Source organism: Epargyreus clarus, unplaced genomic scaffold, assembly GCF_041222505.1.
Source record: "Epargyreus clarus isolate Ecla_fem2 unplaced genomic scaffold, WU_Ecla_fem_2.2 ptg000018l, whole genome shotgun sequence".
NCBI classification, from domain to species: domain Eukaryota; kingdom Metazoa; phylum Arthropoda; class Insecta; order Lepidoptera; family Hesperiidae; genus Epargyreus; species Epargyreus clarus.
This window is the reverse complement of record NW_027332226.1, coordinates 8,059,494-8,078,209: the sequence shown is the minus strand read 5'-3', so window position 1 is coordinate 8,078,209 and position 18,716 is coordinate 8,059,494. Positions and strand designations below refer to the sequence as shown.

At 35.5% G+C, this 18,716-nt stretch overlaps 2 protein-coding genes across 2 annotated transcripts in view; both read right to left on the bottom strand.

Moving 5' to 3' along the window:
* Positions 1 to 970: 970 nt before the first annotated feature.
* On the bottom strand, positions 971 to 11,706 carry LOC140749636 (lipase member H-A). Its single transcript, XM_073082742.1, has 8 exons — positions 11,660 to 11,706; positions 11,457 to 11,555; positions 6,372 to 6,481; positions 4,726 to 4,883; positions 3,826 to 3,974; positions 2,955 to 3,178; positions 2,330 to 2,495; positions 971 to 1,106 (listed from the first exon to the last, which is right to left on the bottom strand). The coding sequence occupies exons 1-8, from the start codon at positions 11,704 to 11,706 to the stop codon at positions 1,037 to 1,039; spliced, it is 1,023 nt and encodes a 340-aa protein (XP_072938843.1). The 3' UTR covers positions 971 to 1,036.
* A 4,829-nt stretch (positions 11,707 to 16,535) lies between these two features.
* toc (toucan) overlaps positions 16,536 to 18,716 on the bottom strand; it is a 113,009-nt gene continuing 110,828 nt past the window's right edge. The window contains exons 10-12 of the mRNA XM_073082652.1: positions 18,167 to 18,466; positions 17,570 to 17,802; positions 16,536 to 16,985 (exon numbers count right to left, since the gene is read on the bottom strand). Coding sequence (XP_072938753.1) covers positions 16,766 to 16,985; positions 17,570 to 17,802; positions 18,167 to 18,466 — 753 coding nt within the window. The 3' untranslated portion in view covers positions 16,536 to 16,765. The remainder of the gene's footprint in view (positions 16,986 to 17,569; positions 17,803 to 18,166; positions 18,467 to 18,716) is intronic.

The window sequence follows — 18,716 nt, the reverse complement described above, 5'->3', positions numbered from 1 at the left end:
AAAATCATCAAAGTAATTTTACCCTACAAAGGTTAATTGTTTTACCTCAAATTAACACCTGATGCTATTGACTGGGTAGTTAACAGTATCAAATGTTAATTTGGGATAAATAACTCAAATAAGCAACTTACGGGTTGAACTTCGGCCCCTCACGTCGGAAAACCGGGGTTCCCTATCCCAGAGTGATTCTGATTTTTTGAAATTGTGTTTCAAATGAACATAATAACATGATTTAACGATGAAGCAAATGTTATAAGAGTAAGGGTACGTTCTAGAGAAATATAAAAAAGGTCTACTAATCTACGCGTGGCCAGCGTGGTAGAATAGCCTAATCCTTATACTTTTAAAAGGAAACCACTGCCCATCAGTGGGACAGTAATGGGTCAATGATGACGTAGTATATACAGTACACTAGTGAGTTGACTATTGACTAATCAATTAACTTAATATCAACATCACTATGTAGTATAGGAATAATGTATAGACAATAAAAGCTCTATAAATATTTATCCGACAAAACTTTATCCAAGTCTACAAAACAACCTATTTCTGTTGTTATAAGCGTAAAGTTGTAATAGAACAAGTCTTAATACACTAAAAGATACTTTTTTGCGATTGAGTCATTGAAAATCCATTTGGCATCCGCTCCATGAAAGCTTTGCCTTTTAAGTGCTTTAATGATTTGAGAGAAATCCCGCCTCCAGTTATTCTGCTTAAGATTAATATTCCCAATTTTGGACGAATCATTATATTCAGCAAATTGGACGTAAGTATGAATAAATAATATATTACTGGCAAGATTTCGTTAGGACTGATTGTGCGAACTAAACATTGTTTGTGCTTCTTTCTAAATATGTACAAAAGCTAGATAATAAAATGCCAAGTCAAAAAATAAGATCAAAACTGATATAATCTGATTGTCTTGTTTTTATCGTAATTAACTTTTTCATTGGTCTCTTGTTCTGTCTGGTCTATTCGAGTTTTTTATTATTTTTATTTTATTCGAAATTGACAGAGATTTTGTTCATCAATTTTGCTACAGTCCGTCTCTGCCTAGTCCATAAGGCGCTTCTGCTTTAGTCACGAAGAAGTAGTTTCCTGGTTGCCTGTAATTAAACAAAAACATGCTGTTAGGGTTATGAAAATATTGTAGTAATATTTAAGTAGAGTGAAACTTATTACGTTAACAGTAAACGTAATTTTTAGGCTCTTGCATCAATTCCCTTATAATAGCAGGTCACCTAATATCCCAAAGTTAGGTCATATTTTCAAATTTTAAATGACTTTTTTATTTTTCTTTTATAATAAACTAAGGGTCGTCAATAGGTATCAAACAGAAAAGAAAAGAAGGAAGTCGGTCGGCAAACAACACAGAAATATTCTTAAGCATTTAGGCTTAGCCCATTTATACGGTGATTACAATTATAATGATGTGATGTTGCATATCTATACGTTTATTATTGTCGAATAGATATACCTTTGCTTCCTACATACCTGTAATTGTTACAGGTTTGTGATGCTTCCTACGAGTATATAAGTATATGTTCGCAAGCAACCCATATCTGCCACTTGTTAAAACAGAATACGTGTAAGCTTTCAACAATAATAAAATTCAGCCATGAAAGACAATAACAGTTTCTCATATGGATAAGTGTGTGAACCCATCGCAGAGTGCGAGGACAGTTCAAAACAACCGCATTAGGTAAATAATGAGATAAATTCTATTCATATGCCATGTTTGGATAAGGATTTTTTGTATTAATACCAAAATAACTACTACATTTTTAAATACAAGAAAATATAATACTTTATATGTATAATTTTAACGAAACGTATAAGCTTTGTAGTTTCTACTATTAGGTAATAGTAGACACAAACTGCGGCTTTTATTACTATTACTACTAATTCTAGAAATCCACCCTCTCCAACAGGTGACCTGAGTAACAAATTTCAGGCCTACTCCTTATTTTCGGAGTTACCTATGTGCGTATCAAAATATATTTATCGTAATAAAACTTGCTTAAAACGGTGAAGGAAGGTGCACGCCTGAAAGTTCTTTAAAATAAGTGTTTAAACTATGGAGGACAGCGAAAACCCTTTCCAATATCCAATTGACCCATGCCTAACAGAGGGACAGTGACGAGAAGCATTCCACCTCATGATAAGTGTTTACTACCGCCCGTGGAAATGTGTTATCAACCTCAGATAAGATAAGATAACCTTCTTCCTCAGATGCGTAGCTATTACTATCTCTGAGGACTACGTTGGAACGCCTCAGGGCTTCGACAAGATGCCTCCCTTACTACACCAATGAACTGCAAATACTTACAATAAGGCGTCGTCCCGTGGATCTAAAGCCAGGGTTACAGCATGTCTCTCCCTCTGCGAATAACGTTTCCAAGTTCTGTAATTTTTCGCGTACGAACCAATGATCGTGCCGGGATATTTTATAGCGTCAACCAACAGTTGCCAACTCCTGTTGTGGTTGCATAAATCTGAAATATTGAAAATATGAATGTTGGCCTACTTTTGCATGTCGCTTGTGTCCATGGCACATATAGGTATTTCTTATTTTTCTGCTACTAATATTATGTAGCATAGTCCGCGTAATACTGCTAATCCGCTCAACAATTTCAGAGCGGACTAGCAGTTTGGCGCGGACTATAAATATTTACGTAGAAAAATAAAGTAGTCAAGGTATTTCCATTTTTACTGCATTGAATATTTAAAACCTTATATATTTTATATAGATTATTTTATATTAGGTATATTTTATATGAATTATGTAGCAACTTAACACTGCTGTTACAAAGCTGTTACAAAAAAAAATGTGACAATGGTGCGACTAAACTAGGATAATGAAGAGTAGGTAGGTACTGCTACTTTCTGCATAATCAAAATTCAAATAAATCGTAGGAAGTATATTGCAAAAACTACGTATTTAACAAACTTACCATCTGCTGAGAAAACTTGAGTAGGTCCTGAAGTGCAACCAGGTTGGATAACCGGCCTCAAGGTGAAGTTGGGCCAGAAGTCAACAGTCCCTGTGGCACTCTTATAGCCATATTTACTTGGATCCGAATGGATCACAAAAACTCGTCGAGCGGAATACGGGTTTAGCTTCGAACCTGCAGGTTTACCTTCAAAACCCACGCTGGCAGGGTCCAGACCAGTGATCCTATAAATAAAATGGTGTATCATTGTATGTTAATATAGGTTTATTAAGACTGCTTAAGGGACTCGTTTTTCTGGATTCTTTAATAATAGCAGCATTGCTGATGTGCAGTTACGTAGAATATCTTGCTTATGGGTAGGTAAGGTACTACGCCTGAGTATGCTTCCATAAATTATTATAGAGATTCAATTTTTTTGTTCATCAACAACCTTTATGTCTTTGAACACATAGTATGTTCTAGCCTTGCAGCTTACGAATATTTATATCTATCTCATTGCAGCAATTTAGGATTTCACCACTTCCAGATTTAAATCGTGATAAGTAATTTTAAAATCATACTTAAAACGAAACAAAGAAAGCCACAGTTACATACAAAAATCCTTACAATTTCAAGGTAACTTAATTTCTGTAAAATAATCGAGCATACTAATAGCTTATGTCGAATATATAGAAGAGTCAATTACGCAATTTAAAAAAGTTGACTTGGCGGGGACACGGCCGTGCCCCCAGATACTTATAAATTCAATATATACGTCGGTAATTAGTTATATAGTAAGAATTTCATAATATTATTATTGCAGTAAGATTAAGAAAGGACTGAAGGAATAATTACAATTCGTTACAACATTGAATATACAAAGTTACAATACCGCGCCAACGGCATTCCCTTCTGCTGCAAATTGTTCCCGGCGATTCCGAATATTTGGGCGCCTAGAGAATGTCCGACCAAATGAGTTTTGTTCAAGTTGAGGCCACTCGCAGACAAGCTGACGAGCACATCGGCGAGACGAACTCCAATCTACAAAATGTAAGCCGAACTGTTACTGTTACATTAGACAATTTTTGTATAGGTACTAAGTATAATAGTAGTACTAATTAAAAGAAATATTCAAGAAGCGCTGTCTTCTACCCAACGCATTTTTATGAGTATACGCATACGCAATTTTAAAAGTAGAAATTGTATGTCGGTCATTCAATCTAAACTTGGTTACTTTGAAATAAAATTTCTCATAAAGATAGAATATATTATAATGATATTATTATGGAACCTTTTGTCCCTATATTTAAGAGACCACGCTTGGTTATTTATCCATGTGTTATGTACTCTGAACTTCTAAAGAACCATGATGAATCCGCGTTATACCTAGATAATAATGAACTAAGGTCTCGAAACCATTTAAAGTTTACTCTAATACTCTATGGTAGAAGATCCCGATATAGGGCGACCTTCACCGAGCTGCTTAATTGATGAAACTGAATTGATGAATTTTTTTTTAATTATTTTTTTTTTTAAACATTTGCAATATACATTTTGAAATATTTAATTTCATATAAAAAAGTTTCATCCATTAAGCAGCTCGGTGAAGGTCGCCTTATATCGGGATTTTAGACCACTACTAGGATCAGTAGTTCGTTATATGCTTATGTATTTTACAGAAAAAAATACAAATTACACATTCCCGTTGCCAACTGCAATGCCTGCAGGATTATGTTCGCTTTACAGTTCACAGTGACGTGTGCCAATAGTGGTCCACCCATATCGTTATTACCTGTCTAGCGTTTGGCGCTGCCCAATTCAAATAAGAGCTTGCGAAGCTAGGCAGTGCTATAGAGGCCATGTGCTGCCAATTCAAAAGGACAACATTACTCTCCCCTTGTTCCAAGTACGCTTTTGTGACAGCCGACACCGCTGGACCGTTGGGGTGCCCTGAAACGTTAGTGATTTGTAGCATTAATTTGCATTTAGTGCCGTTTTACTAAGCCCCTTAATTTTGAGGTATGTACCGTATGCATGCATGTAGTAAAAAGCGGTTATTTCAATATTAAAAACAGACACTCCAATTTAATTAATGTTTAGATGTATAGATTTGTGATATAAACATAGGTACATATGTATTTAAAAGAAAGATATTCCTAGGTAGATGTTATACCTTGTAAGTTGATATACTTTTGAATTAATGGAATCTGGAGGCATGGCAGTGCCTCCGCCAAGTCGAGCCTAAATCTATTTTTAGGTCCAATTTACAATTTTATATTATTCCCGCGTAAAATAAAAGACTCACGCCAAGCGAGTTCTTTTTCTTTTTTTATGCTAATGCATACAATCGTACGACCCATATGGCCATTGACTATATAAATGGGCACTTATTATTATAAAAATAATAAATCATGAAAATAACACAAAATAATTAATTAAAATAATACTATACTAAGTTTGAATGTATTTCTAACAATCGGTGTGGTAAAACTTATCTAGTAGTCTTCAAATGAAAAAGTGTTTTTAGTACAGATGTAGCAAATTAGCGTGTAGTCAGCCTAATGCGGAGTCGCCTACTATCACTACTACTTCCCATGGAGGAATAAAATCAACTCTCAATAAGATCAGAGCCCTGCATGATATGGGCTATAGAAATAATATATATACCACCTCCAAAGCAAGTATGTTATAAGTACCAAATGTTTATTTTGATTGTACCTACAGTTCTGATAACATAACATCTGCACTGTGAAATAACTGAAATGAACTTAAATATCTAAAGAAAAGTCCATAAATATTTTCAGAACAGTTCCGCAAAATAAACTTTCCTGTTAAACTGAAACCGAACACGTCTAAAACATTTCATTAACTGAGTAATCCCAAACCCCTCTTAATTTTGATCAATGGTCCGGGTGTCTGTCCATCACACGTCACCCGTCCCGTCCGCTGTCCATGTGTGATGTTGTTTTTAGTGGTATTATACGTAATACCATTTTGATTGCCTTAAAGCCCTAAATCCCTCACTCTGTGTGACTAACTAACGTTTCGATTCATATTTTCATTCCGAAAAAATGAATGCATGGAGACCAAACAAAATTAATTATATTTTCATAAGGGATTATCTATCTTGGACTTTTCAGAATTATTTTCCTCGTCTTTATTCTACTTCCGAGTAAATCAATTCGTATAAGAAGTACTAAACTTAATGAAATGATAATAAGCTTGTAAGTCGAAGAATATAAAAACAAAATTACTAGGTGTATAAATACATACTTATTTTTTCTCAAGGCTCAGGAATATTACGTTGACAATTTTTTATACTGAATAAATAAGAGGATAAAGTAATTTTGTAGTCTTATGAGACAAGTAGGCATTAATGTTGAGTGAGGTTTAATTTAAAATGAATAAATTCATAAAGGAATATTCATTTATTCATACCTGTAAAACCATGACAGAATATAACTGTGGTTCGACTGGAATTATACCAAGGTGTAGATAAAATTTTCTCAGAATGTTCAATTGGTAATTCTGTGTAGTCCTCAAAAGAGCTGAAAAATATAAATTAGGTTATTTTTTTATTACTGCCGCGCTTTTAAACCTGTATGGAAAATTTTAAGTTATTGAAGTTAATTAAAATTCACGGTAAAATAATTACATTTCACAATAAGATATTGATATTGTGATAAGATCCACAAACATGTATCTTTAAAAAGATCAGACTACAAGATCTTGCGTACAATATTCCCTAGCCAAATGTGATTATAGGTTTTGGCTATAGGATAACCAAAGCACTAACAGGGCACGGAGGACAGTAAAATCCTATCAAAACTGACATTTATCCAAACTTTAAATACATATTATTTTACAACACAAACGTAACTTTTCTTCAAAGGGGACAAACCCGTATCTACCCAGCAGAGGGTCATTAAAAGGATTGTGGCGAAATTGCGTATATGACCTTAAACTTGCCTACATGAGTTTAATTCGAATGTTACCCATAAAGATAATTCGATAAAAAAATATGCGGGTATGCAATCAGTGGATTTATTACACGTTATTTTTAAGCTATTGCATAGCTTCTATCGCGGGCCTTGAGCGTGGAGACCGAATCCAAAAATTCCGTAACGAAAAACCTAACACCCCCCACTCCGACCGGCACAGCGGTGATACTTTTTAGTAGCGATCTGTGCGCCCCGGGGCGCACACGCCAGTTGACGGGTTAATGAATTTTTGCATACTGCATAAATAAAATAAATATATAATTGTAATTGCATAAGTTGAAGAAAAATGCTATGCAATAGCTTTACCGCGGCAGTCTCCGAGTGCCACACGTATTTTTGTTTTTATTTTTCATCAATTGTGCTTAATAAATGTTTTCTTACTCTAACACAGCACCGTAATAAATGTTTATGTCGTTAAATTATACGCATACATTGGTAAGTATATCGTTTACTAGCTGTGCCCCGCGGTATTACCCTAAGTGACTCCTTATTACATCAGCTACCTGCCACTAAAAGTCCGGTCAAAATCGGTCCAGCCATTTCAGAGATTAGCCAGAACAAATAGACAGAGAGACAGACAAAAATTGTAAAAAATGTTATTTTGAGGTATGTACCGTATGTATGCATGTAGTAAAAAGCGGTTATTTCAATATTAAAAACAGACACTCCAATTTTATTAATGCTTAGATGTATAGATTTGTGATATAAACATAGGTACATATGTATTTACGTACTCTTTTATTTAATGTTTGTCTTCCGGTTATCTAGTAGATAATGATTTTAGAATAGCACCTACAGGTATTTGTTCACATTTCTATACAGTCATACAGTTTAAATAAATAGCTGTAAGCATCACAATATATTTTATTTCCATTAGTCTTGTTAATTAAATAAATCATGAGCAAAACTTTTCGAGATCTTTAAATTAAATGCAATGGTCCTTGCCAGTCGATGACAGGAGCTAATCGTCAGACATGTGAGTAACGGTGTTCCTACCTAAAAACCGTTCTTAAAACCCGTTATTATATCAGTACGGTATCCCGCCAAAAAGGTGAAGGTTATTTCTTTGGTGTATTTTCGGACATCCTTACTGACAGTTATCCTATGGTGTAAAATCAGTGTTATCACATGTTATTAAGTATTATAAGCGACATTTTAGTAACATTTTTCTTCACTAAAATACATTACCTACTTATTAAATAAACACGCAAAAACGTTGCATTTGTATTAAGGCGGTGCCACACACGCAAAAGGACTAAGATACTCATGTGATGAAGAGTATATTTCCTAATTACCTGTGATAAAATCTTAACTGGACGCCCTTCTCGATGTCATCACAAAGAGCTGAAAATAACAAATAAGTTGTAACAATAACAAATTTAAAGAAAAACATAAAAAAAATATTTATGGCCCAGTTCTACCTCTATGACCATCAAAAAATGACTAGGCTTTCGGAACTAAAACTTTAAGAGCTATAAAATATATGGAAATAATCTAACTGTAAAATTGAAATGTGCAGTTTTATCTACGTGCATAAACACGAATTGATAAGTATTAACCTAGTTTCAAAAATACACAGTTTAAAAAATCCGCTACAAATGTGTATTGAGGTCAGAATAGCCATAAAAGATTGAAATCATCTACCTACATATAAACAATGGATTTTAGCAAATTCTTGCTGCTGTAGATTTTATGACTAAACTAGTTCATCTTCAATGTCTATACCACAATGTTTATTTTATTGTCAATAAAAGAGTATTGCTACAGCATGATGCGAACCAATATTTGAGATTTTTTTTATAATACCGTTGTACCACGTGAGCATGCAGTCCACCTGCTGGTAATTGGCTACTGCCGCCCATGGACATCTGTAATCAACCCCAGATAGGATTAGATATTCCTACCTGAGGTCAGCCACAGATGCGCCGCTGCCCTTGAGGACTAAGCTGGAACGTCTCGGAAAAGTATATCTCCCTTACCACACCCTTCAAACCAGACCACAGCAGCACTAGCAGAAATAGGTGTGGTGGTGGTGCCGCCGGTGTTGAACCACTAAGGGTTCTACCACCTTCATAGCGCACGTACAAATAATCTACTTCCGATTATGCTACAGCTCGTGGGCATCATTTGTAACCGATTCCAATTAGAACAAGAGTCCTACCTAGACTTAATTAAATTAATTGAAACGCCTCAAGTAAGTAACTCAAAACCAAAGTAGATCGGCAATAACACTTATTTTATGGATGAAATGATAGATTTTGTTTGAAAATGTGACAGTTTAATTAGTGATTAGTTTAATGATTTGTATAAGTTTTTTTTCTATAATATAGGAGTAGCAGATGAGCATGCAGTCCACCTGATGGTAAGTGGCTACTGCCGCCCATGGACATCTGTGATCAACCCCAGATAGGATTACATATTCCTACCTGAGATCGGCCACAGATGCGCCGCTACCCCTGAGGACTAATTTGGAACGCCTCGGAAAAGTATGTCTCCCTTACCACACCCTTCAAAACAGAACACAGTAGCGCCTAACACTGCTGTTATTAGCAAAAATAGGTGTGGCGGTGGTGGCGCCCCAGCCGAACCACAAAGGGTTCTACCACCTTCAGTTTATTAAATAAAGATTTAAATCTACGGCTAGTTATTAAATTCATTAGTCTATAGGTATTGCGATTATTGCTTTGCGAACGTACGAGTATTATAATGGCACGTCAATTGCGTAATTTTTATGCTTTAATTTTCTTTTTATTTCAGATAAATGTGGGTATTAATGTTAATTTTCAACATGACCTTAGTACGAATTGTATACTGTGATGATGTCAAGTAGGAAAATATATACTGCTTCGAAAGTTAGCAGCCAACAGCATATCTTTAGTGTTTCTTATCTTTTATCAGTGACATTTGAGAATATTAATTTTCCTTGTTATTTAAAAAAGTATGGTATACGTAAAAATCTTATGAAATTTAATTTGTATTCATCTCACGACAAATTGTTTGACCTGCGCCTAAGTAAATAAAAGTAAATTATGGTAATATAATAGCATTTTAAATTGTCATGTATACAATTTTGAATATTTTTTGAATAATAAAAATAATTTGTGATATATTAAAAAAAAACTACAAATTGGAACACAGCCTTTGTAAAGTACGAAATAATGATCATTCTAAAACACATTAACATAACCACTTACCAAATGCAGCGAATACAACAAAAATAAAAACACTAGCGTTCATTTTGCGGCTTTGGTTACAAGTCATCCTTTTGTCTGGCTCCTTTGTATATATAGGGGCTGGTATCAAAGTGTCCTTAACAACACAGCATTGAGTATCCTTGACATAATCGCAACTGATTACTGGGCATTATTTGGCTAAGATTTAATCGTATCATTGGGTATTTCGTAGCCTTAACATGTTTAGCAATCTCGACTGATGACGTCATTATGGAAACATGACCACAAATTATAATTTCCATGAATTTGGTATGTTGACATATTGGATAAAAAGTATAATACACCTACAATATTTTTCTGGACCGTACTCAAAGAGTGTTAAAAGTACTCTATTCTAAGGGTCACAAGGTCCCTTAAACCGTAATAAGTGGACGCTAAAATTTTTGTGACCTAAACTCTTGTAGCAGCGTGTATTATTATAATTAGTTAACACATAAGATTATAGGTATATAAGATTCTTGTGTCACAAGGTTAGTTACTGTACTCCCCGAAACGGCTTTACCGATTTTCACCAAATTTTATATGCATATTCAGTAGGTCTGAGAATCAGCTACTATCTATTTTTCATATCCCTAAGTGATAAGGGTGGTTCACCCTTAACATTTTTTTATTTATATAGCAACACAACGTTTACCGGGTCAGCTAGTAAATATATAATAAAACTTAAAAATTAAACGAAGTGCAAGATAGGTAGTTATATTCTTTTTCGTCGTTCTTACCTTTTTCGTTTGTTCTTAGTATAGTCAATACAGAAAAAAAAAACATTTGAACGGCACGGAATGCTTCGTATGCGCGTTTGATTTGAACTTTGCCAATTTTTATGCATTCTTACCTCTAGGAAACCATTTACGAAAGGGGTTAAGATCACATCTCTGACATCTCTGCCCTACTGCGGTTCAGTGGGTCACGTGATAAATTACTTTTTTCCTTCAGATACATCATGATCAAAAAAGGGGTTCGCTGTTTTTATAACTCATCACTCTCACTGAACCCAAAGTAAGTATGTAAGTAACATAAAACAATCAAGAAAGATAATGAATGAAAATGAAGAAGATAATGTTGTAGTGTCTAATCTTCATCCGACAAACCTTTGTAGGTAGATGTATGAAATTATTATTTTAGTATGTACAACTTTACTAACCACTGGTTACATACATTTTTTATTTTCTTGAGATGTTAGGATTGGTTGAAGAAGTTATAGGTCAAAGAATATAGATCAGTTCATTCATATTTTTGTATTTTAGTGATTTAGACTGATTAAACCAGTAACTATTTGACCTGGTGCCTACGTCACCACTCCTCCACCGCCCCACTCGCGCAAGGATGAAGTTCCATCCACACCAACTGGACTCGTGGTGGTCCCCCACGATTCGGTTTGCACGGACGTTCTTGCCGCGAACGTGTAAGATGTGGAATGAGCTTCCTCCTGAGGTGTTCCCGGAGCGCTATGGCATGGGGCTCTTCAAAAAAGGTGCAAAAGGGGCTCTCATACAAAGCCGACGATGCATTTGCGACTTCTCTGGAGTTGCAAATGTCCATAGGCGGCGTTGACTACTTTCCATCAGGTAGCACGTCTGCCTAATCGTTAGGTTAAATAATAAAAAAAAAGCTTTATAGATTACTTAGTGGGGTTACGTGCCTATCAAAAGTTGCTCAGCGATTATTTAGATGTATATAGGCTGTTAGAAAAAGACAGATTGTAAGAATAAAATAAACCCAAATCGCTCAAACAACAATTTGAGAGACCGAGCGATAGCGGCTCAAGAAACTTTTCAGTAGTTTAAACCATAAGACGGTATACTCAACTATCATGCAGGCGATAGTAGTTAATATGCGGTCGGCCTAAAGTAAGCTACGTTTTCTAATCATAAAGCGTACCATCATAAATAATAACGACCAGTATATACATAATATACCTACGTGATACCTATTGCAGGCGACGCACTATGTATAATAATTGGGTACTTGACAGTTATAACAATAAAATATGAAATATGTTGGATATGATAGCTTATAAGTAAACATAAATTATGCAGTATTTCGTTTATTTTTTAATACGTTCTAAGTATTTTAATTTTTAAAAAGAAATTTTCGATCTTTTATCTGTGGATTTTAAATCCCAAAACGGCGACAGTGCTGCCTCAAATGTCATGTGACGTCACTACATCGAAACCAAACAAGACAATAATTAAATCGTTTCTTCGTTAGAGTTGGTTGAATTTATGTTGTGAACCGAAATGAAGCCATACTATATTAAAGCTAATAGCGTGAACCGACTTAAAGAATCTCCATATATGCAGTGCAATAAATCAAAATGGATACAAAAACTTCCGTGAGATAACCTATGGAAATATCAAATAAACAACGTAAGTAAAACATTCTTTATATTTACATTTAATCATATCGGACAATTAAAACATCTCTTAACTGACTTCAGACAGAAGAAAGGTTGTCTTCAAGTGATTATTAAGATTTTTTTAAATATACTTATATTCTTATGTGAACTGTTTTAAGGTTATTAATTGGTTATATTTATATTTACAGATCTTCCCGACAATCGTATAGTGACGACGTTATAGAGTATGTGCAGTTTAAGAGGAAGGCAAGTTTGTGTTTCATGAAAAGTAAAAGTTGTCCTGAACACAAGGTACATCAATGAAAATGAAAATGTGATGACTGTCCTGCCTAGAAGAAGTGAGGAGCCAAAAGTTTCGAAAGTGGGCACCAGTCTGAAATACATAAAGTAAAGTACACGGGAAATAGTACTTCTTTACTTGCGTAACCTACCCAACAAGATGAAGGAAGAAAAGTGACCATACAGTTCCTATTATTGCATTGCAATTTAATTCTGAAAATGACAGTGATAAAAATAATAATATATATCCATTTGTTACGGAAAATAATTTTAGTAATGAAGAAAAGCAGACACGCAAGCAGCACAAAAATTTAGCTTAGGTGATCTGTAGTAATTATTCTAACTGTAACATATGATAAATATATACAAAAGTTCTACTGTGTGTACTCACTAATAGAACCATATAAACCAAATAAACAAAGAAATCGGTTAATAAAATACTAATATTAGCAAATCATGTATTTTTAATTATACAGTCATGTATCTTAATCAGTGCACATGCACCATCGATAATAACACAGTCATGAAATATTTTAATTGTGTCCTATTAATTACAGAATGGGCCCTTAAAATAGAATTCTCATAGACGTCTTATAATTCTATTCTTATCATAGACATCTATATAATATATTAAATATATGAATACTTCCACTTGCTGTTTTGTTTTGATTACGTCCCGTTCCAATGATTTGGAATTGACGAATCACTCGAGAGTTACTAAATTTATTCCTTTTCTTCAATAATACTTCTCTTACATAGATAGTATAAAATGTCATTGCTTGCAAACAGAGGATTTAAACATATAAGAATCTGCAAGTTCTTTAACGTTTATGAGATTTGGGTTTAGGAACTTGTATAAGCAAATTTGTTAGGATATTTAGCGATCGTACTTGAACACATCGTCACTGCACACGCCTTGTAATTTGACATTCTTGCAATTGTACTAATAAAAGTTAAATAATTCCCAAGATTTCCCCTGAAGTATGTGTAGCGTCGAAGTTTATTTCTATATTTTCAATGTGTTGACGTCACGCTACGAAATGACACTTGACCGCCTGTTTTGGCGTAACGTTCCGTTACGCCAAAACAGTATGTTTTTTTATTAATAAATAGCCCTTTTTTCGAAAAAAATGATCAATGAAAGGCATATATAATACGTATATGAATTCATTAAAACAGTTTCCCAAAAAGTGTCAAGTAGCCAATTATTGATTTATGTATTTTATTCATATATTGATTTATTTTAACGCAGCAGGTTTTTATGTGTTGTGTTTCTTTAATATAGTACCTATAAGAGTGCTACTAGGTTATAGAAGTTTTCTTCTGTATGACTTCCTCCAAACACTCTATCATAAAATTTTCTAATAAAGTCCGTCGCACGCGCTCTAATTCAACCAAACACGTTTCATTCATTCCTATCACCTATACCTATGTATGTACTTAATATGGATTAGGGATACGACCTTACATGATTGAGGGATATAATCCCGTTCAAATTCACTTTGAAAGTAAGTTCCGAAGTGTAAGACATTCTCAATATGCTAAAGTAATTAACGTAGCACATTTTAATCCGCATAATTGAATATGCATATCAGTTGTAGACTTATACGTTTAACTTATTATATTGTCGTAGTAATATTATTATCGGATGCGTATTAATTGTAAATCTCATGTGTCTTCCATGGTAATATTATCGCTCTACCCGATTATTTTAATTGTCAAAATTATGAATCATCATCATCATACCATTACTGTCCCACTGCTGGGCACGGGTGTCCTCTCATAATGAGAAGGATTAGGCCATACTCCACCGCGCTGGTCAAGTGCGTATTGGTAGACTTCACGTAACTTTGACATTTGTTTTTTAATCTCTCAGGTATGAAGGTTTCCTCACCATTGTGAGGAAACCTTCATACCTGAGAGATTAAAGAAAAACATTTTTTTCTTTGCCGTTTAGCAAGTGATAATTAATTTCTAATACGCACATAACTTTTAAATCAGAGGTGCGTGCCTGGGATTTGAATCTCGGACCCCTCGATCGAGATGCCTAGTTTAATAACCACTAGGCTATCACTGCCTATCAAAATTATGAATCATACTTATCGATATATTTATTAAAATATAAGTATCTACTATTTGATATTACCTATATGGCATGTTTTTTTTTTATTTGCGTGCAAAATTCTCTCTTCAGAAAAAAATCTCTTCAGGGTATTCTCAGATGCTTTTCGAAAAGAAAAGATTATTTTTTTAGAATTCATATGTACAAAATAGAATTTCTTTTATAACAAGGGTTGCTGTGTTTACTTACATACTGTGTTAAACACTGTAGTAATACTTTAATGATTAAAGCATTTCAATGTTTAACGGTAGGGAGTATAGGAAAAAAACAATGTTGTACTTTTCACATATTTTAATTCTTTGTATTAATAGATATTCTTCTAATCAAGTAATTATTACTTTCGCTTACAATTCTTAATTTGGAATGGTATTATTTATATTGTTTAGCTTAAAAATAAATAAAAATAAAACTGCCTGACTTAACGTTTATTCGACACATGCAAATTGCAGGCAGATACAAAATCAAGGAACATGACAAAGAGTTAAGATGAACGATACTCTTTGGTTTTATTGCAACATTTCTTTAAACTGGGTATTAGTCCCATTAGCTTAATAGAAATCAAGTGAATAATATAATTTCAAAAACATTCACAGATACGAAAAACAGCGTCAAAACTTAACTGTCTCTAAAAGGTCTCAACGCTCAGACATAATGCTTAAGACTATATTAATTTTTCATCATTTAAATTGTTATTTGTACATAAAAATAAAAACAATGCCAACAACCATGATAAACTATAATAATAATTAAGTTATAAATGTAATAATGGACACAAAACAGTACAAATACTTATAATAATTACATTTATGGGCATTAACCCGTTACAATAGATGTATTCGGGCGAGGTTGCCCTAAACACATTGCAGACTATTCGCTTGGATATAATCGCCCAAACAATCGTTACGCCAATAAACAAATAAAGTTAAATTATTACAATATTCAAGTAAAATGAACTAAGGATGAGTAGTGTGAAGTATAAAGTAAGGAAAGTAGGTTTAATAAATAATTTAAAAAGTAAATGAAGGCAAAGAATAAAGAGAATAAATAGTTAAAATGAAAAATGGTATAGTTTTTCGTTCATTGGCGCAACACAGGTACATCATTATTTCCTCCAAAATTTAGCCGATTATTGAAGTATAAGATATTGAGGCCAGATTTTGAGAAAAGCATATAATAAGACTTATCATAGTGAGTACAGAAGTTATTCTCCTACTTTATTGAACGTTTTATCGACTGTATTAATCGCTACTAATATTCAATGTTGATAAAATCGTAAATAAACTAAGTGAATAAATCCACATATTAATAACTATTACACATCTAAAGTATTTATTGATTGTAATGTAATATCATCATTGGCGAGCAAAAACATATTCATATCACCACAAGCTAGTTCTGTATAGAAGGAGCAAACATGTAAGTATACCTATTTTCTACGAGAAATAATAATAAGCTCAAAACTATTCGCAAATTCCTTTTTTGTAATTTGTAGATTTCTTTGTCGAAATATAATATGATCTTAGCGAACACCGTAGAAATCCGATGCTCATTTAAATAATCGAAGTCTCATCCAGAATTAATACTTCGCGCATTACGTATGCGTCTTAGGCAATCCGTACTTTTATCGCTAAAGTACAACACGATCCAGTTGGGTCCCACATTTCCATTAAAACTATTACGATGAGCGATCAGTCCGAACCATGCAAAGGTGAATAATCCGGCAAGAATATAAAATCGGGATACATGTCCTTCACGACCGGCGATGTCGCTCGGCGGACGACGGTACGGCGGGACGTACGCGCACTTCACGAACACAAGACTAGTATTCAATCACAAGTGTTTCAATACTGACGGTCGTCATAGATATAGATGGCCTCCCCGGCGGATTCCTTGAGCGGGGGCGGCGGGGGTGGGAAGTCGAGCTCGCCCGGCCGGAACAGCTTGGAGGCGTTGGGCGCGGGCGACGCGGGCGCGGGCGAGCCGCTGCCGGGCGAGCCGCCGCCGCGCCGCTTCACGCCGCTCGGCGACGCCGCCGCACGGAATGACGATCTTCGGGCGAGCCTGGAAGAGTATAAACATAATTCATCAATTAATAAAAAAAATACTTCTGTCTTACCTATTTCAAATTGGTAGTATCCAAATATAATATATTTTGACAACATGCAAAAGAGAGCATCAGAAATAGGTAGCTAATTGATTCGAACAATTCTAGAAAAAAAGCAAAAAAGCATGAAGCATGCTCTTATAGACCAATGATGACCAAAAATTTGCCGTCTCATTGGTTCCATTTTTTTAAATATAATGTGGGAGTAGCAGACGAGCATGTCGTCCACCTGATGGTAAGTGGCTACTGCCGGCCATGGACATCTGTAATCAACCCCAGATAGGATTTGATATCCCTTCCTGAGGTCGGCCGCGGATGCGCCGCTACCCCCGAGGACTAAGCTGGAACGCCTCGGAAAAGTCTGCCTCCCTTACCACACCCTTTAAACCAGAACACAGCAGCGCTTAACACTGCTGTTATGAGGTGCCGCCGGAGTCAAACCACAAAGGGTTCTACCACCTTCAAATTTTGATGAATTTTCTTTTTTTACAGTAGTAAAAATTCACAAGCAAATAGTTTATCTGGTATCTAGCACGCATACCTTGAAGCCATTTCTTCAGGCGTCTCCTCGATTTCGAGTACCCAGCTGACTGAGTCGTGTTTCTCGACAACGCCCTTGACGGCGGGCAGCGGTGGAGAGTCGGGGGCGGGCGACGCAGCGGGTGACGGGGAGTCGGGCGAGGGGGACGCCGAACGGGCAGACTCGCCCGACGACGTGCGCGTACGCATCGGCGTTCGCTCGATATAACCACCGCCGGCCAGCAGCGACACCACCTACGAATATTAAGTTAATGATAAAAAAAAATGTTACTATAAATGTGTATGTACTACACATAGCTAAATTTAGTAATTAGGGCAAATATATTTGACAACCTTTGAAAACCTTTGAAAACTTTTAAAATGAAGAAAACCTTTTTATTGCAATGTTAAAATTAACATTTAATTTAACGTCACTTTCATCGTCAAAGCAGTCACCGTCGCCTATGGTCATTTGCAACACCAGAGGAGTGGCTAATGCATCTCCAGCTTTGAAGGAGAGTTCTTTTTGTACCCTTCTTTAGGAGCCCCATGTCATTTTTCTATACAGTAACTATATTCTGAATGGGTGTGCTTTTATGATTATGACGCAAGTATTTACCTGAGACTTCTGCCTGAGCTTGTACCTCAGCTCTTCGTTGAGAGCCGCCAACCTCGTGGCGTGGTCCCGGTCGCGCGCCGCCGCGTCGCGCAGCCGGCGGTTGTCGTCGCGCAGGCGGTCCGCGTCGCGCTGGCGGGCGGCGGCGCGCTCGCGGAGCTCCTCGGCCGCGTGCCGCGCGGAGCACGCGTCCCGCTCCGCCGCCGCGCGCCGCTCGCGCTCCGCCGCCAGCTCCGTGCGAGCGTCGCGGAGGGACGCCATCTCGGCTTGTTTCAACTCGATCACCGCGCGCAAGGAACGCACCTGGTTTCGAAACAGAGACATTACTATGAATACGCGAAATTTTTATTGTGAAATACAGCATCTTTTATTCAGATGAAAATATAAATAAAATGCTGATAAAAATTAACAAAATTTAAATTAATGTTTCTAAGTACGTAATCTTTCCATGTAAATTATAAAAGATTTTTCAAATAGAACAGCTAAAGTTATTTCTAGAATTTAAAATCACTAGAGACTATGCTAACGTTAATGATAGTATTCCAATACTTTG